Below are 26340 nucleotides of genomic sequence, written 5' to 3'. Positions count from 1 at the left end.
TTGGTGAAACCACCTGAAGGGTTCTAGCTCTTCTAGCTTGACACCTAATGGTCAGCTATAGTTCTATAACATCAGACGGTGCCAGTGTGTTGAGGATTCAATCTCTCGACTTAAAAACTCGTTTCGCAAATAACGAACAAACCATGACCACCGTCGTAAACGTCGTTAACAAAATAAACTCATAGTACTAAAAATGTGCTTCAACAGTCACTTTAAAAATACTGGACTGAAAATGGCGCTGAAAGTGAAATCCTTTGTGTTATTAAGTTATCAAAGAAATTAAAATGGCGGAGGCGAATGAGTGTCTGTTGTGTTTGTATGTAATAAATTAGTAACAGTCATTCACATATGCACAGCTACTTATACTACATAACTGAAACATCCATTGTTTAGGGAGGAAGCATCCTGTTGTGAGTCAGTGTTATTCATGTCCTATAGAAGCCTTGGAAGTGACTTGGCCGGCCACCCACCCACAATGTTAAGTTAGTATTTGTCGAACGTTGCAGCGATACGGTGTTTGCGGTAACAGTTTTAAAACAGCTTAAAAATGGGCGTACTTATATCAAGATTTAGGGTAAGTTCCGAGTGTATTGGCATTGTTCTATTTGTACGTGGATCTCTAATCGTAATATTTCAGTAATTGCCAAGTAAATGCCAATTTCATTGGTTGCCATGTATGCTTGTAGTAGTGCTTTTGTTGGGCTTTAAAAGGCGAAGACTTTCTGTATGTTATAAATGTAGCACTTGTTTTGATAACACCTATTTATTAAACGAGTATTGGAACACCCGTGTAATGTACTGAAATTATATTTTTTAAACAATCAGTACAGTGTGTTGTACTTTTTCATTCATATGGGCTTATAGAAACAAGCAGCCTGTGTCGAAATTACTGCCGTTTCAAGCATTTTCTAATCCTTAATCTTTAACTTCCACATATGTAGAATACTAGTGTGGTGTTTTATTGCAGAACTATGTGACAGGTTCCAGTGTACATATTCCTACATGACAAGGATTTGTGGTCTTATGTGACATCCTTACTTTGTAAAAGTGTGTAAAATTGCCAGTTTTCAACTTCTAAACAGTTCTAAACTTCTAAACCCCAGTTGAAGGCGTTGTCTTCAAACATTATTTCTGGTTGAATATTGTCTTTAGTTCTTTCAGTGACTGGATTCTTCCATGCACCGTTTCTTTGATGGTATTCCATAAATAAAGGCCACATAGTTTTAATCTGGTAGTTGTGGAGGCTACAGTCGTTACCCACATGTGAGATTCTTCAGGTAATTCGAGTCCGTGAGTTTAGCAGTAACGCCGTAGACTTGAATTCAAGAAGTGCTCAGCTTGAATCTGTCCGGAACAGTTGATCTTCCCGACTGAGGCTTTTCATGGTTTTCCTCAGTCTCTTCTGGCGAATGCCAGGATTGTTCTATGATTAGATCACAACCACTTCCTTCCATATACTTTACAGTTCGTGATCCACCAGTAGTCCTACAATTGGACACAGTATAGTCTAGATGTTGACAGTTCCATTAAGTAATCCACATGCACACTTTTCATTTAATGGTGTCATTAAATTACTAGCAGAGTGGGCTGTGTCATTAGTCTGCGTAAAGCGGCTATATGTTTCCAGTTAATTGCCAAAGGATGCAGAGTCAGTCTGACAAATTTGGAATGTATTGTTTCTTAAAAAAAGGCAGATTCCCATTGTTTTAAGTGCACAGATTCCACAACAGAATCCAGCTTTTAGGTCATACAAATGGATATCATGAACTTTATGTTCTGTACTCCAGTAGGAGAAGTTGTGATTTCAGCCACTAACTTTAAACTGTGTGCATCAGGTGAGTAATGGGGGCGGTTCAGAAAGTAACCTCTGGTGAGCTGTTAGCAAAACAAGCAATGAGAGAAAATGTATTATATACAAAAAAATACGTACATACTTAAGCTACTTCTCATTGTAATCACCACCAGAATTGAGGCATTTGTTGTACTGGGGAATAAGATTTTGTATGTAAGATTGAGGTTTTCACGGTCATGACTATGAAGAATGCCATCTTCTTGGATGTGGCGCTGTGTAGAACTTGTGTGAACCAACGTTTTGGAGGAACGTATCGCCTCCATCTTCAGGGTAGAAAAATCCATGAACAAGGAAATGCCCTGAGCAGGTGGCTGCGGACACCTACCATAAACGCCTCATTATTGTTGAAGCGCTGTGTTCTCAACTTTCTTTCCAAGTAGATAAACAGGTGGTAGTCGCTTGGAGCGAGATCAGGGGTGTAAGGTGGGTGGTCAAATAACACCCAGTTGAAATGTGCCGGCAGTGCTCAAGTGTGAGCAGCTGTATGCAGATGCACATTGTAATGGAGGAACACTGCAGCGGATATCAGCATTCCATTCCTTTTGTTCTGAATAACACTCTGCAATTCTTTTGGTGTTTCACAATACAAACTGTGAGCTTGCCATTGGCAGACTTCTCTGACAGGCGTACAAAACTTATCCCCCATGCAGCAAGTGCCACAGCTCTGGTGGTGACTACATTGAGAAGTAGCTTAAGTATGCACATATTTTTGTATATAATAATTCTTACACCTCATTGCTTATTTTGTTAATGGCTCGCTGGAGGCTACTCTCCAAGTAGCCCTCATACATAAGTTGTGAATTAAGAAGCTCATTGTCTTGTGGTTGATGAAACCAACTTCAGTCTTGCTAACAGTTTTGCTGCAGTGTGAATCAAGCTTCCAGAAACTTTTGTCTTCTTGTCTCCTGTTTAACACATACAAATTAGAATATACAAAACTGTAATTTTCCTGTGGTTCTTTGTGAGTATGAAACTTGATCTGTGGCATTAAGGGATGAAAATAGACTGAGGATGTTTGAGAACAGGGTGCTGAGGAGAATATTTGGACCAAAGAAGGAAGAAGGGACATGAGGTTAGAGAAAACTGCATAATGAGGAGCTTCATGACTTGTACTGGTTGCCAAGTATGGTTAGAATGATAAGTCAAGGACGATGAGATGAGCAGGGCATGTAAAGGGAGAAGTAGAATGCATATAGGATTTTGGTGGGAAAGCCAGAAGGAAAGAGACCGCTAGAAAGACCAAGACATAGGTGGGTGGATGTTGTTAGTATGGATCTTAGAGCGTTATGCTACGTTTCCACGGGGTGTGGATACGAAAGCGTGCAACGCTTTCGTGCTTGCTTTCGTGAATTTGCAGGCGTGAACCCACCAGTCGTGGGTCGTGAGTAGTTCACACTGGCTGAAGTGTCCACGAAGACGTGATTCAGTTGATCGCGGAAAGCCGACCATGAACGAGCTCCTCATAGAAAGTTGTGCTGTTGTGAGTTCAGTTTTTGCTGCTATTTTAGCGCAGAGAATGAAGCAGATGGTGGAAATGAAAGGAAAACGGAAGAAAAGGCGATGGTGGGTTCGGAAGTGGATTCTAAAGAGGAAATTAGGGCCACATAATTTGGTTGACATGGAACTCAGAAATAGTTACCCAGATGATTTCAAGAACTTACTACGAGTGTCTGAAGACCAATTTGATTTCCTTCTGGAACGCGTTTCACCACTGGTCGCAAAATCAGATACTAATATGAGACAGGCAGTAAGTGCAAAAACAAAACTTCAAGTGACTTTACGATATTTAGCCACAGGAGACTCTTTCAAGAGTCTGGAATTTTTATTTCGTGTTCCAAAAAGTACAATTAGTAAATTCATCTGGTTCATCTGCATATAATTCCAAAAACCGCACAGTTTCCCTTTCTCGTAATTTTATCACCCGATCCAGTGTAGACATGGTAGAGGCAAACTCACGACTGAAAATCAAACATGTTTGATATGAAGAGTGAGCCCTCACTCTTGCCTGTGACGTCATAAGATTTTCCACGACGCTTCGTTCACATGGGTCGTACTCACGAATACCTGCCTCACGCTAGCGTGTCACGCCCCGTGGAAACGCGCCCTTAGGATGGGATGGTATGGACTGGATTTATCTGACTCAGGATTGGAACCAGTGGAGGGCTCTTGTGAACATGGTAATGAATCTTTGGGATCTGTAAAATGGTGGGAAATTCTTGACTTGCTACACAACTGACAGCTTCTCAAAAAGGGGTGATCTCTATGGAATTAGGTAGTTAGTAAATCAAGCTTTTTGATACTCACATGGAAAAGCAACATGGTTCAGTTATTTTTTTGAGCATGTAATTGAGTGCTAGTGTCATCGAACTTCTCCTATGATTTCTTATTGTTCAGTATCAAGCCTTGGATTTCATGATGGCCCCTGAATCAAAGCATGTAGTGTAACAAGACAGAATTGATTGATTTTAATCCATTTTGTTAAAATCATAACCACTGCAGTTTGCTGTTTTGTCGGTGGCCCCAGTAGCATCAGTGTTCTACACAACAGAATGCGAAAAATGAAAAAGAAATATATTGGGCTTACTTGTCGTGTGTTTATAAATGTCACTTCATCAAAAGAAAATATATTTAGTAAAATGAGCAAAGTTTATATTTGAGCAGAAGAGTAATGCACAGTATTAAATTTGCACAAAATCTGTTAAACTGTTTATTAGGATATATGGAAAAGTCCATTTATGAGCATATGTAAAATATGCTTTGTAATGAGTCAAAAACAAAACAGCAAACATTTTTAAAAAATTTGATCAGCGGTTTCTGATATATATGAAAAAGTTTGTAGCTCTGTGTAAAGTAGGTGCTGTTATGGTGTTTACCGACAAAATACAAACTGTAGCACACTAACGATAAATACAAGTATGTTGAAAAATAGAGCGCTGGTGAAGCTTATCTCTGTATTACCTAAAGTAGTCTTTTTCTCTTTCTTTTTAGAGGAAGAAAACTACTCTTGAGATTTTGGAGAGTCTAGAAAATGTAAGTAGATGAAGACTAATATGGATGTATCATAGTTTTATTCTAACCATGCCTGATAGATCCATTTTTGTAGCCTTGGTCAACATGTGTACATTAGTAGATTCTAAAGGGTTCTGACGATGGTGGATGACACACAGAATTACTGGGTTTTTGACACTTTTTCCATCATCCAGAATTCTAGGTAATAGAGGACACGATGTTTCAGAAACTGGATCTCTTTCCATCTTCAGGTAAGAAAGGAAGACACCTACTCAGTTGGGCCCCTTAGAAAGGATCCAGTAATTGAGATTAGCTCTTTCTAAGGGACCCAACTGAATAGGTGTCTTCCTTTCTCACCTGAAGATGGAAAGAGATCCAGTTTCTGAAACATCGTGTCCTCTATTACCTAGAATTCCGGATGATGGAAAGAGTCCAAAAACACAGTAATTCTTTATGTATACACTAGAAATGTCAGGTTGTGATATAAACCAAGTACAACATAATGCTTTATGTTTTGAATGTTTATATAGAAGATATCTTAATTCCCTTTTGTGTGCTGTTATTACTATTGCATTCTCTTTGTAAATTGTAAATTTCTGCACCAGGCTGGCGTAAGTGCTGTAGATGCTCAATTCGAATCTCAGTTGAGAGACCTGCTATCCTGACTGAGGTTTTTTGTGGTTTTCCTTAGTCACTTTAGACAAGTACCAGGATAGTACCTTGATTATGCCATGTCCTCTTTCTTCCGAATTCTTCCCAGTTCACTGTTATACATTTTACCATTTGTTGCTGTGTGATCTAGATACTAATAACATCATAAAGTAACCCACAAAGAAAAAAATATTTCTGCTTTAAGAACAGTAACAGTAGGAGCTGTTTTAAAGCCCATGCAGTTTTAATTTTTAAGTCATATTCTTTAAATGGTTTAGTATTAGACCTTTCATGGAGTATTACAGATATTAACATATAGTTTACTAATTTTTGTTTTCAGAGGATTAAATCAGTTGAAGAAAATAGACTGCATACAGAACAGAAGCAACGGAAGATAGTAGGCCACCTGATCCTTTATTCAGTTGGTGTATATGTTATTGCTGCAGTGTCCTTTTACTTTCTGTACTTTCCTGCCTCACTTCAAGATCAGCTATTTTACATTACACCGCTACTCATATTTCCCGTCATGTAAGTAAATTTTTGTTGTATTTCAGTAATCTACATCAGTTTCTACTCATTATTGATATAGTAAGAAAAGATGCAGGACTCTTCTTGGACACCATTAAGTAATATGTCATAGCAGTATATGTTTTCATAAAAACAGCGAAGAAATAAGTATATACAGTCAAGTTGCTGTCAGAGTAGCATTCACATATAGAATTCAAGTGTTGTTTCCTCTCCTTGAGTAATCGGAGCAGAGTCATTTTTTAGAAACTTTTTGATGCTCAGGTGGTCATAAGTTTTACTGCCTTTATGAAATTTGAAGGTCTATTAATGTGTCCACAAGAGCCTGCAAGTGGAGCATCTAGAGTCAGTTGAATGTAGGCTATACCCTCACCCCATATGTAGAAGGTATGTTTTAATTTGTCCTCTCATCAATGACTAGGTCTCTTCCTCTCAGGTTTTTAAACTAGAATTTTGTGCACACTCTTCTTCTCTCAGATGTCACATGCCCTGTCCATCTCATCCTCCTTGGTTTAATTGTCCTAAGAGACATATTGAGAAGTATTCTAATTAAAGTTGTGAAAACTAAGATTTCCTACATTGATCGCATGTGTAATTGTTTCAGAGTTGTTTTTGTGAAACGCCTAGTGACATGGTACTATAGACGCAAATTGACAAGCAACCAAGAGAAACTTCATGACATGAGGGAAGAGAAAAAAAGGCTGCTAGAGGATGTAATGGAAAAGGAGACATACAAAGTGGCGAAACAGATCTTGGAGAAGTTTGCACCGGACCAACTACGGAAGTCACCTGTAAGTTGGAGTCCGTTCAGCCGGTGCTTTAGTACTAATCCTGTCAAAGGAAGGGATATTCCAAAATGCAGTGACTCTGACAGTTATCTGGTGTAAACAAGTTTTGGTTTCTGTTCCTCCGTTACTGCTCGTATTTGTTTCCCAGTTCTCTGTTTACTGGTATTGAAAACAGTTACTTCTACAATATATGTTTTTCATAGTAGATATAGTTAAATTGTAGGGTACTATATTTGTAATCAACAGTATAATTTATAAAATAAATGATCATAGAGTTTTAAGTCAGTCACTACGCTAGCTGAGAAATACTAGTCATTCATGGCGCTGAACCCTACTTTAGAAGCAGCCAATTATGCAGCTACTCAAGAATTTCCCGGCATTTTATGGAACCCGAAGGTTCATAATTGTTCAGAAGAGCCCTCCACTGATCCCTATTCTTAGCCAGATGAATCCAATCCATCCCATCCCATCCTATCTCTCTAAGATCCATTTTAATATTTTCCACCCACCCACATCTTGGTCTTCCTAGTGGTCTTTTCCTTTTGGCATTACCACCAATATCCTATATGCATTCCGCTTCTCCCCCATTCGTGCTACATGCTCTGTCCATCTTATTCTCCTCGACTTCATCATTCTAATTATTCACTTACTTACTTACTTACTTACTTACTTGAATGAATGGGCCTTTTTGGCCCTTGCACTGCGACCGCAGTGACCTCTTGTGCCTCCCCTTCTGATTATCCCCTCAACAATGGTCGAATGAAGCATAGGATTTTGTACGTGGGGCATCAAAATAGTCACTTGGTTCCATAAAGTATTGACCCAAGTGACGTCTTAAATGAGCTAAGGCGTCACATTTACAGAGGATATGTGTGGCTGTTTCATTTTCTTCTTGACACCTCTCACAAGTGGGACCATCACTTAGTCCCAGTTTGAAGAGGTGTCCTTTAAGGTGACAGTGTCCTGTAAGTAGTTCCACCACCTATCATAGCTGGTTCCTGTTTAACTTCAACAGTTCCTTCGCTCTTTTCATAGAGGGTCCTCGTATGAGTCCCTTTGCTTGCCTGAGTCCAGTCAAGGATCCCCATTATATCTTGTGCTTCATGTTTGTCCAGTCCGTGACTGCCTGTCTGGCAAGTCCTATAGAGATGCCACAGGCTGGTTCAGGTCCTATGAACAGACATTCAGCTCCAGTCTTGGCCAGTTGTCTGCTGTTTTGTTTCCAGCAATACCCTCATGCCCCAGCACCCATATCAGTTGTACCCTGTTATGTTTCGCCAGTTCCATGAGAGTTTGGTGGCAATCCAAGACCAATTTTGAGTTGATTTGGTGTTTGTCAAGTGCTTTAAGTGCAGCTTGACTGTCAGATAGACTGTAGATGTTCCTATTTCTCTAGTTCCTATCTAGATTCTCCATAATACATGCCTTAATGGCATATACTTCTGCCTGGAATACTGTCATGTACTGCCCGAGGCTGAAAGTAAGTTGTAATATGGGTTCTTTTTTCATGTCCTGAGTTATGTATGCATGTCCAGAACTATAGGATTTAGGTTTCCATTGATCACTTCACTGGAGACGGTAGATTCCTGCACTGGCCTCTGCCTCCAACTGTAGATGCAGTGGGGGGAGTCCAAGGAGTGTCTCCAGTGCAGCTGTTGGAGATGTTTGAATTGCTCCTGTGATACCCAAGCAAGCCAACCTTTGCAATTTGCTAAGTACTCCCTTGCTTGTCTTGAGTTTAACTCTGGGCCACCATACTGTGGCGCCATATGTAATTGTGGGTCTTACAACTGCAGTGTATATCCAATGCACAATGTGCGGCTGCAGTCCCCAATTTTTACCAAACGTGCTTCTGCATGTCCAAAAAGCCTTATAGGCTTTATTGATGACCTTTTCCAGTTGCTTTTTCCATGTCAGTCTCTTGTCTAATACTAGACCAAGGTACTTGACATCGCTAGAGAGCTGGATCATCTTACTGAAGAGGGTCGGTTCCTTAAGGCCTTTATATTTCTCTTCCTGGTAAACGGTATAATTACCGTGTTATTAGGATTGATGGAAAGGCTTGTTCTTTCAGACCATCGTTGGACTGTGTACAGAGCTGTTTGAAGACGCTCTGTTACTCTCGAAAGGAATTTTCAATTTATGAGGATTGCTGTGTCATCAGCATATCCTACTGTATAATACCCATCGTCAAGTCCCCACAGGAGATCGTCCATGACCAGGCTCCACAGCAGAGGTGAGAGCACGCCCCCCTGCAGAACCGCCCTAGACGCGGATGCCCCCAGGGTCTCTCCTGATAGTGTGGCAGCTATGATAGCACTGATCCACCTGCATATTGCAGGCTCTGTGCCATGCTTTCCAGTCGCCTGTTTGATTATATCAAATGAGGTTCTATCGAAAGCTCCCTCTATGTCAAGGAATGCTCCTAAGGCAATATCCTTGTGTTCAATCACACTTTCTATGTGTGTTACCACATTATATAGTGCACTTTCGGTAGATTTACCTGTTTGGTAGGTATGCTGGTTTCAGTGTAAAGGATATGCCCTTAACGCCCCATCCCTGATATGCCTATCCTCTATTTTCTCCATTGTTTTCAAAAGGAAACATGACAGGCTGATAGGATGATATGTTGTATCCTGGTGTTCCCTTGGGAGTCAGTGCGGGGTGTCTGAGTACTGCAACTTGAAATTATCTAATACATTTATTGATAATGTACACATCTGTAGAGAAAACCATGTTGTGCCCCTTGCTGGAAAAGTGCCGGTACTCACTCACTCACTCCCTCTCACTCACTCACTCACTCACTCACTCCCTCACACTCACTCACTCACTCACCCACCAACTCATTCACTCACTCACTCACTCACGGAGCTGAGCCCTTGAGGAGAAGCTAAATCTGCAGCTACTCAAGAATTCCCCAGCATATTATGGAACCCACAGGTTCATTACCATGTTCACAAGAGCCCTCCACTGGTCCCTAACCTGAGCCAGATCAATCCAAACCATACCATCTCATCCTGTATCTCTAAGATCCATTTTAATATTGTCCCACCCACCTATGTCTTGGTCTTCCTAGTGGTCTCTTTCCCACCAGTATCCTATATGAATTCCTCGTATCCTCCATTAGGGCAACATGACCTGTCCACCTGATCTTCCTTGACTTGATCATTCTAATTATACTTGGAGAAGAGTACAAATTATGAAGCTCTATATTATGCAGTTTTCTCCCACCTCCTGTCACTTCATCCCTCTTCGGTCCACATATTCTCCTCAACACCCTGTTCTCAAACACCCTCAGTCTATCTTCCTCCCTTAATGTCAGAGACCAAGTTTCACACCCATACAGAACCACAGGCAAAATTATAGTTTTGTATATTCTAATTTGTATGTTTTTGGACAGCAGACGAGAAGACAAAAGGTTCTGGACTGAATGGTAGCAAGCATTAACCAAGTTCAGTCTCCTCTTAATTTTCTCCTGAATCAGGTTTTGATTTGTTATTGTCTTTCCCAAATATCTGAACTGTGCCACATTTTCAAAACATCTGTTTTCCATGATTTTGTGGTGATTTTTGCCCTGCATTTTGGTCATGAGACAGCAGCATATACGTGGTGTGTTCAAAAAGTATCAAACCTTTGGTCGGCAGAAATACATTTATTGATTTGGAGGTACAAAACCCTAATCCCCTTCAAAGTAGTCTCCTTGGTAATGCACACACTTCTCCCAGCACTTTATCATTGTTGGAAACACTTCTGGAACGAGTCTTTTGGAATGGTGATCAGCCGGGCCGTCACGTTCCGCATGATGTCTTCTCTTGACTCAAATCGGGTTCCTTTCAGCGGCATTTTCAGCTTGGGAAATAGCCAAAAGTCACACAGAGCCATGTCAGGGGAGTAGGGAGCCTGACGAACCACAGGGATGTGTTTGGCGATGAAAGTCTGAATCAGATGCTCAGAATGGGCGGGTGCATTATCATGATGGAGTTGCCAAGTTTTTGCTGCCCACAGATCCAGTCGTTTGCGCCGCACAGCATCACGAAGGCGACGAAGGACCTCCTAGTAATATTCCTTTGTGATGGTTTGGCCTGGTGGTGCTTACTCATGATGCACAACCCCACGGCAGTCAAAGAAAACGGCCAACATGACCTTGACATTGCTGTGGACCTGCTGTGCTTTTTTTGGCCTCGGGGATGTCGGATGTTTCCATTGTGACGACTGCTATCTTGGTTTTCGGGTCGTACCCATAAACCCACGACTCATCGCCTGTGATCACGGTGTTCAGAAAGTTGGTGTTACTGTTTGAATTGTCCAGCATGTCCTGTGCGATTTCCAGATGGCGTTGCTTCTGCTCCATTGTTAGCAGTTTTGGTACGAATTTCGCGGACACTCTCCTCATGTCCAAATCCTCGGTCAAAATTGAATGTACTGATCCAATGCTTACCCCTATCTCGGTCGCAAGTTCTCGGACTGTGATACGATGGTCCTCCATGACCAAAGTCCACACTTGCTCAATGACATTCTCATTTCAGCTTGTTGAGGGTCTGCCTGAACGCAGTTCGCTGTCCACTGATGTGTGGCCATCTTTGAAGCGGTTGTACCACTCCTTTATCCATGAGTTGCTCATGGCATCATCCCCGAAAGCCTGTTGAATCTTGCGAATGGTTTCAACTTGGGTATCGCCAGGTTTTGGCAAAATTTGATGCAATATCCCTGCTCATGTTGTTCCATCATTTTACACCTTACATGAATCCAATGAGCGCTCACTACACATCCTCACTCCTAGGCCAACTGCCAGCAACTGACGCTTTCTGCAGGCGGAAAAAAATTGACGACTGCGCATTAATGTCCCCTCCACATATCCACCGAAGGGAGCCTCTGCGCTTCATTGGTTTACACAGGAAAAAAGAAGGTTCGATACTTTTTGAACACACCACGTAGTTTTCTCTGTGTTTACTTCTAGACGTACCTCCTTACTTGCATCAGTTAAAGTTTATGTGTTATTCTTTATGCTTATCACCCAGCAGATTCACATCATCAGCATAGACCAACAGCAGATGTGTCCCATGTCATTCTAATTATACTTTGCAAAAAGTACAAGCTAGGAAGGTCCTCATTATGCAGTTTTTTCCAATCTCCCATCACTTCATCTCTCTTTGATTCAAATATTCTCAACGCCCTGTTTTCACAGTCTGTGTTCTTCCCTTAGTGTCAGAGACCAAGTTTCACACCCATACAAATTCACAGCAGTATTACAGTCTTGTATATACTGATTTTATGTTTCTAGACAGCAGACAAAAAGACAAGGTTCTCGACTGAATGGTAGCAAGCATTACCTGAATTCAGTCTTCGCTTATTTTCCTCATGAATCAGGGTTTGATTTGTTATAGTTGTTCCCAAATATCTGAACTGTGCCACATTTTCAAAACATTGTTAGCTATGTCATGATATTGACCTGCATTCTGGTGACAGGACAGCAACATATATTTAGTTTTCTCTGGGTTTACTTCTAAACCAACATCCTTACTAGCGTCAAAGTCTGTGTGTTTTCCTTTATGATGTCTATATTATCACTCAGTAGATTCACATCATCAGCAGAAACCAACAGCTCATGTGGCCTACCTAGTTTTTCTGGACCCTTCTAATGACATATTCTAAGGCAAAGTTGAAAAGCAGTTGCAATAATGCATCTTGTTTTAGATCATTTTGGATAAGAAAATTATCAGATAGATGTTCATGGGCTTTACTATACATTTCGTTTCAACGCATTTTAATCAGCCTAACTAGTTTCATGGGTACACCAAACTCTATGAGAATATTATACAAAATTCCCTCCTAACCGAACCATAGGCTTTCTTGAAGTATACAAATAGGTGATGTACTGTTTCATTGTACTCCCATTTTTCTCCAGTATCTGACGAATGCAAAAGATCTGATCAGTAGTTGATCTGTTACATCCAAACCCACACTGATGATCCCCAATAATTTAATCTATATATGTATTTAACCTTGAGAATTTTAGATAAAATTTTGTATGAAGTTGATAGCAGTGATATCCCACGATAATTTCTACAGTCAGTTTTATCACCCTTCTTGTGAACTGATACAGTAATAAACCCTTTCCACTAATCAAGCAATTTTTCCTTATTCCAAATAGAATTAGTTAGCTGATGGATCTTAGAACATAATATTTCACCTCCTGCTTGAGTCAGTTCTGTCACAATTTCATCACTACCTGGCAATTTATACCTTCTCAACTTTGCATTAGCAATTTCAACTTCAAAAGGGCTAGGATGAGGTACTAATGGCTCAGCTATATGGATTTCTGTCTGCCTAACATCATTTACCCTATGTACATTCAATAACTGAGAGAAGTAGTTCTTCCACCTGTTCAAAATGTGTGGGAATCTGCAAGAAAATTACCATTCTCATCCACTAAGTTACTTCTAGGCTGGTAACCCCTCTTAACATCATTTATTCCTCTATAAAGTTCTCTAATGTTCTTGTTCTTACTGTATGTTGCAAGCTTATCAGTTTTGTCTTTCAGATATTCCCTCTTTTGTTCCTGAAATACCTGTTGGTTTCACACCTTTTATTCAAATTATTGCCATTTATTTCTCTTGGATCCTGCAACCACTACAGTTTGGATAGTTTTGTTTGGTCTAATAATTTTGAGCATTCTTCATCGAACAATGGCTTATGCTTCTTGAATTTATAATAACCTAGACTCCTTGTGGTCCGTCACACTAGTCACTACTATAGAATGATTTGACTACACCATCCTGGGTGACTCAAATGTGTGTGTGTATTTGAGTCACATTGGACAATGTAGTCAAATCATTCTATAACATAGACTCTCTTTGGCAGAAATTGTTATATTCTCACTAATAGTTTCCCAAGCTCTATCAATATGCACCTCAGTGTCGTAAGTTTTCCAAAGCTGCAAACCTAATTGAGAGTTCAACATGATACTGCTCTTTACCCTCTACCTAGTTTAATTTCTTGAGAATTGAATTGAATTGAATTTATTTACATTCTATAAATCCTAAGTAGGTTAGTACCTTTGGATACAGAACAAGTCAAAAGGTTACATAAATAAGTACAGGCAATTTTAGCTTAAAAATTAATATAACTTAATTTTACATCATTCTCTATTTACATTGAAGTATTCATCTAAAGAGTAGAAGGAATGAGCATGTAGATAATTCTTTAACTCTGATTTAAACTTTCTAGTATCATTGCCCAAGTTTTTAATACTTTGTGGCAGATTGTCGAACACTTTTATGCCAGTAAAGTAGACTCATTTTGATATACTGATAAAGTTGATGAGGGTAGGTGGAAGTTATATTTTTGTCTAGTATTCATGTTATAGACATCAGAATTCAATTTGAATTTATCTTTGTTGTAAACAACAAATAAGAGAAGCGGTAATATGTATTGCGATTGAAGAGGTAGAATTTTTAATTTCTTAAATAATTCTCTACATGAATCTCTACTTCTACATCCTGTAATGATTCTAATTATATTCTTTTGTATTTTAAAAATTATTACACTATGTGAAGAGTTCCCCCAAAATATTAATCCATAGTTCATAATAGAATGAAAGTAGGCATGGTAAACCATCTTCAATGTTTCCTGTGACATAAAAGGCTTAATTGATCTCATCGCATAGCAAGCTGCATTTAATTTAGGTATAATTTGTTCAATATGTATTTTCCAAGACAGTGTACTGTCTACATGTATTCCAAGGAATTTTGTATCAAGTACTTTACAGATTAATTTGTTGGCATAACTGATGTCCAGATCAATTTGGTGGTTGTTTTTAGTTGTGAATGATATGTAATGGGTTTTATCAAAATTTAATGAGAGTAAATTGGCTTCGAACCATCTGTTTAAGGCTTCAAATACAATATTTATGTCATTTTTAAAGTTGTCAAATTTAGAGTTCTTAAATATTATACTAGTGTCATCTGCATATAGAATTGGTTTAGATTTATTGTTGATGGTTTTAGATAGATCATTTATGTAGAGAAGAAAAAGTAAGGGACCTAAAATTGATCCTTGTGGAACACCGTGCTTTATAATTCCCCAGTTTGAAAATGCATTATGACTGGAGTTTTTATTATTTATTTCAACTCTTTGATACCTGTTTTTGAGGTATGATTTGATCCATTCATTAGCTTTGCCAGTTATTCCATAGAAATTTAATTTCGATAGTAAGATATCATGATTAACACAATCGAAAGCTTTTGCTAGATCACAGAAAATCCCTCCCACAATTAATCTGTCATTGAGAGCACTTAAAATATCGTTAGTTAGTTCATAGGTTGCTTTTTCTGTTGTTAGGTCTTTCCTAAATCCAAATTGCTCTTTGACTAATATGTTGTTAGAATTTAAGTGTTCAAGTAGTCTATTATACATAACTTTTTCAAAGACTTTTGAGAATGAAGTCAATATGGATATTGGTCTGTAATTAGAGATGCATTTTCTCTCTCCTTTTTTAAAAAGTGGTTTCATTATAGCGTATTTTAAGCGTTGAGGAAAAGTACCTGATGATAAAGATTTATTACATAGATGATTCAAGGGTGAACTGATGTAAACAGAGCTTGCTTTAAGTAATTTGGTAGAGATTTCATCATATCCATGTGAATTTTTGGGCTTAAGGGATTTAATAATGTTTTCAATTTCCTTCCTTGTTGAGAATTTGAGATTGATATTTGGAAATGAATTGTTAAAGGCACGAGACAGATAGTATATTGGATTATTATTATTATTATTATTATTATTATTATTATTATTATTATTATTAGTATTGTTGTTATTGGAATATGTTTTCTCAGCTAATGAAAGGAAATATTCATTAAATGCACTTGCGATAGCTTGTGGATTGTTAGTGGACTTCCCTTCAATATTCAAACTTTGTACGTCTTCATTAACAGATTTCTTTCCTGATTCAACTTTCACAATATCCCAGGTGGTTTTAATTTTATTGTTTGATTTTAGAATTTGGCTGTTATAGTTATTCTGTTTGGCTTCTTTAATGACTTTTGACAAAATTTTACAGTACATTTTGTAGTGACTTTTTAGTCTTGGATCATTACTGTCCCTACTGGCCAAATATAGTTGTCTTTTGTGTTTACATGAAGTTTTTATTCCAATTGTTATCCAGGTGGATTTGTTTTTATTTTCATTTTTGACTATTTTTAAGGGAAAGCTTGAATAAAAGATCCTCAAGTATGTGTTCAGAAAGCAATTAAATTTAGAATCAATATTATTGCTGTCAAATACATTGTCCCATGATTCATTACTTAATTTTGTGACAAAATCTGCCATCGTATGCTTGTTGATTTTCCTTACTGTTTGATATTGTTGATTACTGGGCTGAAGGTCAATATTATTTATTTCTATGAGTTGAGCATCATGATCGGATAAGCCATTTATAAAGGGTCCTACAGTATAGTCTCTTAATTTTGAGTTATCAATGAATATATTATCTATCGCTGAACTAGAATTATTTTGAACTCTTGTGGGAAAGTTAACAGTACTGGAGAGATTGTAAGATGATAACAAAGAGTCTAAATTTAGTTTCCTATTACTGTCGATGAGATAGTTTATATTTATATCACCACAAATTATAAATTCAACTTTTGAACTATGCAGTACATTTAGGATGGTTTCTAATCTATTTATAAAGTGATCGAAGTTTCCAGATGGGGCTCTATATAAAGTCAGTATACAAATATTAGAAAAAGGAGAGTCTAACTTTAGAGCACATGCTTCCAGATCCTGGTCTTTGCAATAATCTTCTAAATTTATTTTAGTAAATTTTAGGTTTTCATGTACAAAAATACTCACTCCTCCTTTCTCCAGTGTTTTCCTACAGTATCTAGCACCTAAATTATAATTTTCTAAGTGAAGATGTTCTAATTCCAGCTGTTTCATGTGATGTTCAGTAAGGCACAGTATGTGTGGAAGATTTGAATTCATGGAGCTTATTAGTTCATTTGTTTTGTTTCTCAATCCTCTTATATTCTGATGGAATATTCTTAGTACTTTATTATTCACTGAATTTAGTAGACTGCAATTACCTTTTCCGATTTCTATTGGTTCACTAACATTATTGTCTGAAAGATTAGTTTCTTTTGCAATTTCTTTTACTTGATAAACTTTACTTGCACTCTTTATCCTAAAAAATGATTCTGAACACCCATGACAACTGGAATGTGTCTGCCCTTAATGCTCTCTGCAATGAGTCGCGTCAGCTTGTCCTTGCCTCGAGGATTAAGATGCAAACCATGGACAGTATGTTCGCTCCTCAATATTGAAGAGACATCAATCGCATCAATGTGGGCCGCGCCGACCTCCACAAGCGAACGCTCAAGCCGAAGATTAATCTCCCTTACACACCTGTTAATCCATGGCTTGTCATGTCGCCAGAAAAGACCAACAAACCTCACATTGGTGTGACTAGTTTTCTGGGCAATGTCACTTAAATCTTTCTCAATTTGATAATTGAGGTTTCTCTCCAAACTGTTACCTGGCCCCCCAACTATAACTACCTGATCTTCCTTACTAAAACCTTTGCACAATTTTCCAATGTCCCCAGTGACATTGCTCAGATCAGCATTGGGCTTGAATATGCTGGTCACAGCATATGCATCTCCCATTGCTTTCTGTAGCCTCTGCCCGATACCCCTACCATGACTGCTACCCAGCACTAGAATCTTACGCTTAGGCTTAGCCTCTAACACAGGCTGATCTATAGCGTCACCATCAGTCTGAGGCCCTAGCATAGCTAGAGGTTCAAATCGATTGGTTAAAGCTAACTTAACATCTAGTGAAGAAGGAACTTTTTTAAGTTTTCTTCGGGAGTTGGACACAGTCCTAAATTCTTCAGGACAATTATCTACTAAATTTAATTCCCCTTTTAAGAGGTCAATCTCAGTTCTTGCAAGTTCCAGCTCCCTTTTCAAACTCAAGATAGTCTCCTCTTGTTTCTTTATTACCTTGGCTTGCACACAGGAGTTGCAGTACCAAGGTAATATGGCCAAATCACTATTGGTGCCAGAGCACTCCCAATGAAACCACAGGCCACAGTCCTCACATCCTGTCCCCTGGCTAACCTTCCTTCTGCAGGCCCCACATTTACCTGATAAGTCGTTACCCCTTGTGGTCATTATTACCACTTATGTTAACTTATAATTCAGTACTAACTAACAGATATATTTAAAGAGTCTAATTTGTGATTAGAACTTACAAGAGTATATGCTGGCACAAATCTTTTAAGGCCCACTATATACAATGATACACTTATTTTAGGTTAGGCCCACTGGTACACTTGCAATAGTACAAATCAACTTACTAAAGATATAAAATAACACACTTCTTGTAGGTTAGGCCTACTGTACACTTACGAAAATACAAACAATTTATGTAAGATATAAATAACACTTGTGAAAATACAAATCGACTTCCTTAAGATATAAAATAACACACTCCTTGTATGTTAGGCCTACTGTATACTTACGAAAATGCAAATCAGCTTCCTTAAGACAAAGTAACACACTACTTGTAGGTTAGGCCTACCAGTACACTTATGAAAATACAAATCACCGTATTTAAGATATAAAATAACAAGTATGTTTACTAATTCTACTACTAATCTATATTAACAGAAAGTTGAAGTTAAAAAAATGCAGTTTTAGGAGCGTTGAGCGGAAGATCAGATACTAATAGCTCACAATATGGCGGAAAATGGCCTAGGAGCTAAGCGTGGCTTAAGAGTAAAAAAAAGGAAGAAAACGTTCAGTATAGAAAAAAATTTAAATATAAGGTTCACTATAGCACACTTGTTAAAGAAGATAACCACTTATTTTTTACTACTGACCAAATGAAACTGCTCTTTTGTACTTAAATTAAGGAGCTCTCAGATTCGCACACTACCACTCAACGTGTCTCTTCATATGAACCCTGTGCATTGTTTGTTTGTTCAGCGCCAGTCTCTCCCCAAACTTTTGCCATCACCATATAGTGGTCAGTATCACAATCTGCTGCCCTGAAAGATTGGATATCAAGTATACTTGAATGCTCTCTCCTATCTATCAACATATGGTCAGTTTGGTTGTGTGTCTTTCCATCAGGAGATGTCCAAGTAAATTTATGAATGTTATGATGTGGGGACATTGTACAGATGGAAGAATCGTACATCAAAATGAAAGTAGGGTGGAGATACCATTAGGAAGGTGAACACCCGAAACAAAGAAAGAACCTTTATGCTGTTTGGGATGAACAACCTTTAGAAGGGAGCAATGTAACGTGTTTGGAGTTTGAAAATGTCTTCCCTACCTACTTTGGCATTGAAATCTAACAAAATTTTCATGTGGTATTTAGGGAATCTGCAAATTGCACATTGTTTTCAAATTATGTATATGGCTACATAAGTAAATTGTGCAGGACACAGGCAGAAGTAATCCTAAACCATGTAAATCCAAATGTATATGTTATTGGACAAGGGAAGTCATTGATAGGAATTGCAAGAGGCTTAAAGTTGGCAGCATCTAGACCTACAGCTGATCAGCGAATTAACTGCTGTTTTGCCATGGTTAAATACAAGGTGGTTCAAATATGACCGGGACTGATTCTTTTTTAAAAACCATAATTGCCAAACACTTACTTGCACATGTCAGTCTTCAACGTACTCCCCTCCAGAGTCAACCCCTTTTTTCCCAACATTCTGGAAGCATCCTGATGCCCTTATCAAAAATGTTTTGTTGTTTGCAGTGTATCCAATCCCGAACGGTCTGGATGACGGTGTCATCCACAAACCGCATGCCTTGCAAGTCTGATTTGAGCCTTCCAAACAGGTAGAAATCACTTGCGGCCAAATCGGAACTGTACGGCGGATGTGTCAGGAGGTTCCATTTCAATTTCCAGAGGGTTTCCATTGTTTTGGCTGTATGGGGGCGTGCATTGTCTTGAAGGAAGGCTACCCACTTTCCACCTGTCTTCCGCTTGGATCGGAACATTTTCTTCACATCTGTTGCCAGGAGATCTGAGTAATAAGCTGCATTGACTGTTCTGGCATCTGTCAGAAAGTATACATGGATAACCCCCTGCCAGTCCCAGAAGAACGTTGCCATCACTTTTCCTGCCGAACGGCTCCTCCGCGTTCTCTTGGGTTTGGGAGAACTGGTATACTGCCACTCGTTTGATGACTTCTGGGACTCGGGAATGAAGTAGTGCACCCACGTTTCATCGGTGGTCACTATAGACTTCAAAAATGCATCACCATCTTCAAACTGCTGTAGGAGACGACTGGCAGCTTGCATGTGCACCATTTTGTTCACATCTGTCAAAGTGTGTGGTACGCACCGTGCATTCACCTTGCGATAGTGCAGGTTATATTTCACAGTGTCTTCTACACTGCCAACACTGATGGACAGCATTGCTCCAAGTTCCTTGATAGTGATGTGCCTGTTCTCATGAATAAGTGCGTCTGCACGATCAGTGTTTGGCTCGCTGACGGATGTTCGCAACCGACGATCATGCAGTTCATTCTCCACGCTCTGTCTGCCCTCTCTGAAGCACTTACACCACTCAAACACACGGGTCCGTGAGAGACACTCTTCCGCATACTGTTGTTGGAGTCTGGTGAATTTCAGCAGATGGGACGTTTTCTCCAACAAGGGATTTGATCACAATGCGTTGTTCCACGCTCTACGGTACCTTCTGTTTGCTCATCACTCTAGCAATTCCCAGACAGGACTGAACAGGTTCTAACCCGAACAGGAAGGAGGGTGGAGGTTGTGGCTTCACTCTCTCAAGGTCACACAGCTGCTGCACAGTGGTGCTTGTTTACACACAAATCAGCCCCGGTCATATTTGAACCACCTTGTAATTGAAGTCATGACCTGCTGCACAAGTCTGCATTGATAGGAAACCTCTTTGTATCTTGTATGAATGTTACTTAGTATATTATAGTGCAGTGACAAAGGGTGCACAGAGTCCATAGTGACCTGGGTGTTGTGACAGCATGGGTACACTTGTGGTGAAACTACGGTGCAACAAAATGTAGTGCCCACCTCTCAGTTGAAAAGGAAGCACCATTTCTAAACATATACATGTACAGGAGGGAACAAAAATCTTGGTCATGGATCTCAAGGAGACCTGAAGCCAAGAATGACTCTGCTGGTGATGGCCACTAGCAGTCTAAGTGACCGATCAACTGTTCTGAGTTAGTTATGGAATCACCAGCCAGCAAGTACAGGAGCCATTGAGCACAGAATGTGAGCTGTAACCTAGCAACAGCTATTGAAGATGAACTGAGAAGACTTGGTGTGTGCTGTAGTGAGAAGTAAGGTGCAAGAATTAGCGATAGTACTGTAATTGTTTGTAGTTATGAGTTATAAGTGTTTGTTAAATCCAGTTACCAATCCAAACTCCGTGTCTCGTCACTGAAATCGTAACAAGTGGTGTCAGAAATGGGATATATTAGAGTAATTGGATTAGATTGAACACTGCAGTGGATAGTTATATTGCCATACTATGAAAATGGAACATATAATAGAATGCCTTCTGGCCATTCAGGAAGAAATGAAGGCCAGCCAAGATGGATGCCATGAAGAAGAGATGATAGCCAAAATGAAGGCTGAGGTGAAAGCCGTTCAAGAAAAGATTGAGGCTAACCAACAGAAAATGGATGCCTGGCAGAAAAAGATGGAGGCCAGTCAGGAAGAGTTAGAAACCAAGATGGAGGCTTGCCTGGAAGAGTCAGAGGCCAACTGAGAAAGGATAGAGGCTGTAGTTGAACACTATAATTGGGCGACCTCCTACTTGAAAGGACTGACATTCTTGAAAAAAGAAACAGATGAAACTATGCAGCAGTGGCATAAGAGACCTAGGCATAAAACTTCAGCTGTGTGTGGGAAGAAAGATCCTCAAGCAGACCCTGGAGCTAGAGATCACAAAGCTTATAGTCAGGTCTTCTGTCCAGCTCTGGAAATCTAGCCACAGGACATTGTGGACCTCCCTCTCAAAGAGAAAAATAGATGTCAGTATGCCTGTATGCTTCTTGTCACCAACAGCATTAAGGAGGAAGTAATGTGACATAGTGATGATATAGTTAACAAGAGAAGCCATCTGGTGCTAGACAATGGCTCAATAAACATGTGATGCAACAGTGGAGGATCTGCTGGAAATGGTGCTTTGTGTTGGGTCTGTGCTGAGACTATATAAGGAGAACCTCTTGGGGCTTTCAGTTGTGCAATAAATGTAGCACCTACCCAGAAAGACCAACCCTTCCTTTGTCAAAGAGGAATCCCCATTTCTAAATACTACATGTCCAGAAGCAAACAGAAATCTTGATCATGGACCTCAATGAGACTGAAACCAGGAACGACTGTGCTGGCAAAGCCAGAAGCAATTTAATCAACTGACCGACTTTCAGTCATTCAAGAATGTGAGGATACATTTGGAGCAGTGGGTTAGGAGTGAGGCCTTTGCCAGCTAGTAGTGACATGAGCAGAAAAGGATATTGTTGGGGTCCATTACTAGGCATGCCAGACTGAGAAGATTTAGCGAGTGCTGTAGTGATTTTTGAAGTATATAGAGCAGTGAAACTGTTATAATTCTTTGTGGTTATGAGTTATAAAAAGTCAAATATATCCAATTGCCAATCCAAACCCCAGCATCTAGTCACTAACATATGACACCGTCATCATTCTGGTGTGTGTCTACTCCCACCTCGGAAGTGTATTCATTCTTCCTTATCTGGGAGGACTAATGGACCAGAACAAAAATAAAATTATTTGAGGTGGGATGTAGCATCAGTTGGAAACCCAAGAATGAGAATAAGCATGATGAAAATTTGCATTGATTACAACTGTCATACAGGGAATATTCTACAGGAAAAACAGATGCAAGCCATTTTTATTTTAGAGTTTTAGCACTTGACTGCAGTCTGTGATGACCAGTATTTTGTGAATGTTATCATTCACAGAGTGTAGGTATACCAGCGAAATTTAGTGGATCTCCAGACTTGTCAGTCCATCGACGAGCTACCATAGCTTCACTTAACACTAGTACTCCACACAAGTCATCACCTCCAATTATGAGTACCACTGGTTCCATCGCCGTTCATTCTCCTGGTACTGATGTAAGGAGGCGATCACCACTGCAACCTCCAGGCCCAGTACAGCCACCGGTATTACGGGATGCAGCAGTGTATTTGACATCTGGCCAAGCAAATGGGCAAGGCATTGTTCAGCGTAAGTTTCTTTATTTTCATAATAAAAGTAATACCAGTAAAATGAAGGTATTAATTGTAATTCTGACTACTTTTGTGTGCATCAGAAAATGTGTGACAGTGAGATTTGAGGTTCTCACCGTGGTGACTGAAGATTACTGCATTCTGGTCTGTGACACTGTTTGGTCTAGTGGACAGTTATCGACATTTCAGAGGAACATGCTGCCTCCATCTTACTGCTCATACTGCTCTTTTAACCTGAAGACAGATGCAGAACATTCCTCCAAAATGTTGGTAACCATCTGCGAGTTTACATCCTGTTACATCCCAGAAGACAGCAATCTTCATGTGTAACAAATTTTTATATTACTTCACACATACTAATATTATCTTTTGACACTATGTAGGCAGAGTTCATAACAGTGGCATTAAATAAATGAAGATTAACTTAGATGAATCTGATATACTGTGGACCCTTGTAAATTCAGGTTTCTGGGGACATATTCAGTATTATATTTTCACAGTATATATAAGCAGAGCTACTAACAGTGTCGTTAAATAAAATTAGGTTAGGTGAATCTGATATACAGTGGACCCTTGATGTTAATACGGGTTTCTGAGGACATCTTCAATACCAATATTTTATGCAAAATTTACATTTATCTCATTTTGGAATCACATGTTGTGTATGTTTATCCAGTGGCTAAAATGCATGACATTTAAAGCACATCTCAGACTTCTGTTTCACCAATGCTGGTGGCACAGACCACTGAATTACTTAGTTTAAGCCTCCTTACAAGAATAGTCATGTAATGTAGTTTGTTAGAACTGATGACTGCATTTCAGGAATCTATTATTGGTCCAGTTCACAAGAAGGATGTTAAAATTGACTATTGTAATTACTGGGGGATATTACTGCTATCAGCTTCATACAAAATGTTATCCAACATTCTTCTTCCAAGGTTAATTCTATACATAGATGAAATTATTTGGGATCATGAGTACAGGTTATGATGTAACAGATCAACTACTGATCAGATCTTTTGCATTTGTCAGATACTGGAAGAAAAAATGGAAGTACAGTGAGATAATATATCAGCTATTTGTAGACTTCAAGAAAGCCTATGATTTAGTTAGGAGGGAAGTACTGCACAGTATTCTCATAGAGTTTGGGGTACCCATGAAACTAGTTAGGCTGATTAAAATGCGTTTAAATGAAACATATAGTAAAGTCCATGTAGGTAAACATTTGTCTGATAATTTCCCTATCTAGAATGGTCTAAAGCAAGGAGATCCTTTATTGCCACTGCTTTTCAACTTTGCTTTAGAATATGCCATTTGAAAGGTCCAGGAAAACCAGGTGGGACTGAAATTAAATGGGCCACATCAGCTGCTGGTCTATGCTGATGATGTGAATCTACTTGGTGATAATATAGATACCATAAAGAAAAACACAGAAACTTTAGACGCAAGTAAAGAGGTTGGTCTAGAAGTAAACACAGAGAAGACTAAGTATGTGTTGCTGTTTCATCACCAGAAAGCAGGGCAGAATCATGATATAAAGATAGCAAACAGATGGTTTGAAAATGTGGCATAGTTCAGATATTTGGGAACAACTGTAACAAATCAAAACCTGATTCAGGAGGAAATTGAGAGGAGATTGAATTCAGGTAATGCTTGCTACAGTTCAGTCAAGAACCTTTTGTCTTCTCATCTGCTGTCTAGAAACATAAAAATTAGAATATATAAAACTGTAATTTTGCCTGTGGTTGTGTATGGGTGTGAAACTTGGTCTCTGACATTAAGGGAGGAACACAGATTGAGGGTGTTTGAGAAAAGGATGCTGAGGAGAATATTTGGATCGAAGAGAGGTGAAGTGACCTGAGGTTGGAGGAAACTGCATAATTAGGACCTTCATTACTTGTACGCTTCACCAAGTATACTTAGAACAATCAAGTCGAGAAAGAGATGGGAATGGCACATAGCACAACTGGGGGAGAAGAGGAATGTATACGGGATATTGGTGGGAAATCCAGAAGGAATGAGACCACTAGGAAGACCAAGACATAGGTGGGTGGGACAGTATTTAAATGTATCTTAAAGAGATAGGATGGGATGGTGTGGACTGGATCGATCTGGCCCAGGATAGGGATCAGTGGAGGGCTCTTGTGAACATGGTAATAATCCTTCTGGTTTCCACAAAATGCTGGAAATTTCTTGAGTAGCTGCACAATTGGTGGTTTCTCAAGAAGTGCTCAGCTCCTTGAGTGAGTGAGCTTAATATTAATCAGATACAGCAGATGAAGGTGTTCTCTGTGGGTCTGTTGCTTTAACCCTAACGTCACTTCATTAATATTTTCTAACTTGCTCAGTTTTGGTAGACACATTCCTGTTTATTGACCCTCTGTACCTGCAGTCTACAGCAAGGAATATTGCAGTGCAGTATTATAATGTAACTAGAACACTTCATAAAAATTTGTATGACGTAAAATATATGTAATTATATTGGGAACATGATCACTGCCATGGTATATCAGAATCAGTGGCATGTCGAGGGACCACTGCATATTGTTTGAAATGTGTATAATAAATCTGTTGAAATTCTTATTCACGGTGTTGTAAAAGTGGTGTTTGACTTCGGTTGTGTGTTGTGCCATTGGAAATAGAGCTTATGTGAGAAGATGTTACATGTGAGAGAAAGGAATTACATATTTGCAGTGTCTCATAATGTTCATAATGGAAAAATTTGTATGTGAATAGTTACATAATCAATATCTAATTTCAGAGCAGCATGAAATGTTGTTACAGGTCCTGCTCTTCCCATGCCTCGACCCATTCTGCCAAGGGATCGCAGCTACCTCGACAAGCTTGTGGAGAATTTGGTTGGTGATGGGCCTAGCAATCGTTATGCTTTGATCTGCAAAAATTGCGAGTCTCATGATGGAATGTCCCTGAAGGAGGAATTTGAATATATTGGTATGAAATTAAGTGTTATAATCTGTATTGCAGGTTTCTAAATGAATGAAATGACAAAATATACTTGTAAAATATTGATTGTTCTCTAAGATGTAAGGTTTGCTGAATGTTTTGACTACTCTGGCTAAGAAAACTTTTTTTTTTTTCATATAAACGTGGTTAGCATATTTTGATACCAAATATTTTTATATATAGTGATATATTCTTGGTCATATGGGCCAATAGGCGTATGAGACATGACTTTCATAGCCTGGAACAAGAACTTAGAAACATTGTTGTAACTGAAATGAGAACAGAACATT

At 39.1% G+C, this 26340-nt stretch overlaps 1 protein-coding gene and 1 long non-coding RNA gene across 2 annotated transcripts in view; one reads left to right on the top strand and one right to left on the bottom strand.

The window, feature by feature from the left end:
* Positions 1-51: 51 nt before the first annotated feature.
* The window catches only part of LOC111869455 (endoplasmic reticulum junction formation protein lunapark-A), a 38904-nt gene continuing 12615 nt past the window's right edge, over positions 52-26340 (top strand). Inside the window, exons 1-6 of the mRNA XM_023860999.2 lie at positions 52-574; positions 4841-4882; positions 5853-6040; positions 6642-6828; positions 22817-23084; positions 25871-26038. Coding sequence (XP_023716767.1) covers positions 548-574; positions 4841-4882; positions 5853-6040; positions 6642-6828; positions 22817-23084; positions 25871-26038 — 880 coding nt within the window. The 5' untranslated portion in view covers positions 52-547. The remainder of the gene's footprint in view (positions 575-4840; positions 4883-5852; positions 6041-6641; positions 6829-22816; positions 23085-25870; positions 26039-26340) is intronic.
* On the bottom strand, positions 17394-19491 carry LOC111869456. The gene is made up of 2 exons (XR_002843665.2): positions 18077-19491; positions 17394-17968 (listed from the first exon to the last, which is right to left on the bottom strand). It is a non-coding gene; the product is annotated as an uncharacterized LOC111869456 (long non-coding RNA).

Source organism: Cryptotermes secundus, unplaced genomic scaffold (assembly GCF_002891405.2).
Source record: "Cryptotermes secundus unplaced genomic scaffold, Csec_1.0 scaffold1411, whole genome shotgun sequence".
NCBI lineage: Eukaryota > Metazoa > Arthropoda > Insecta > Blattodea > Kalotermitidae > Cryptotermes > Cryptotermes secundus.
The sequence above is the reverse complement of the archived record's forward strand: the minus strand, read 5'-3'. Positions and strand labels throughout refer to the sequence as shown.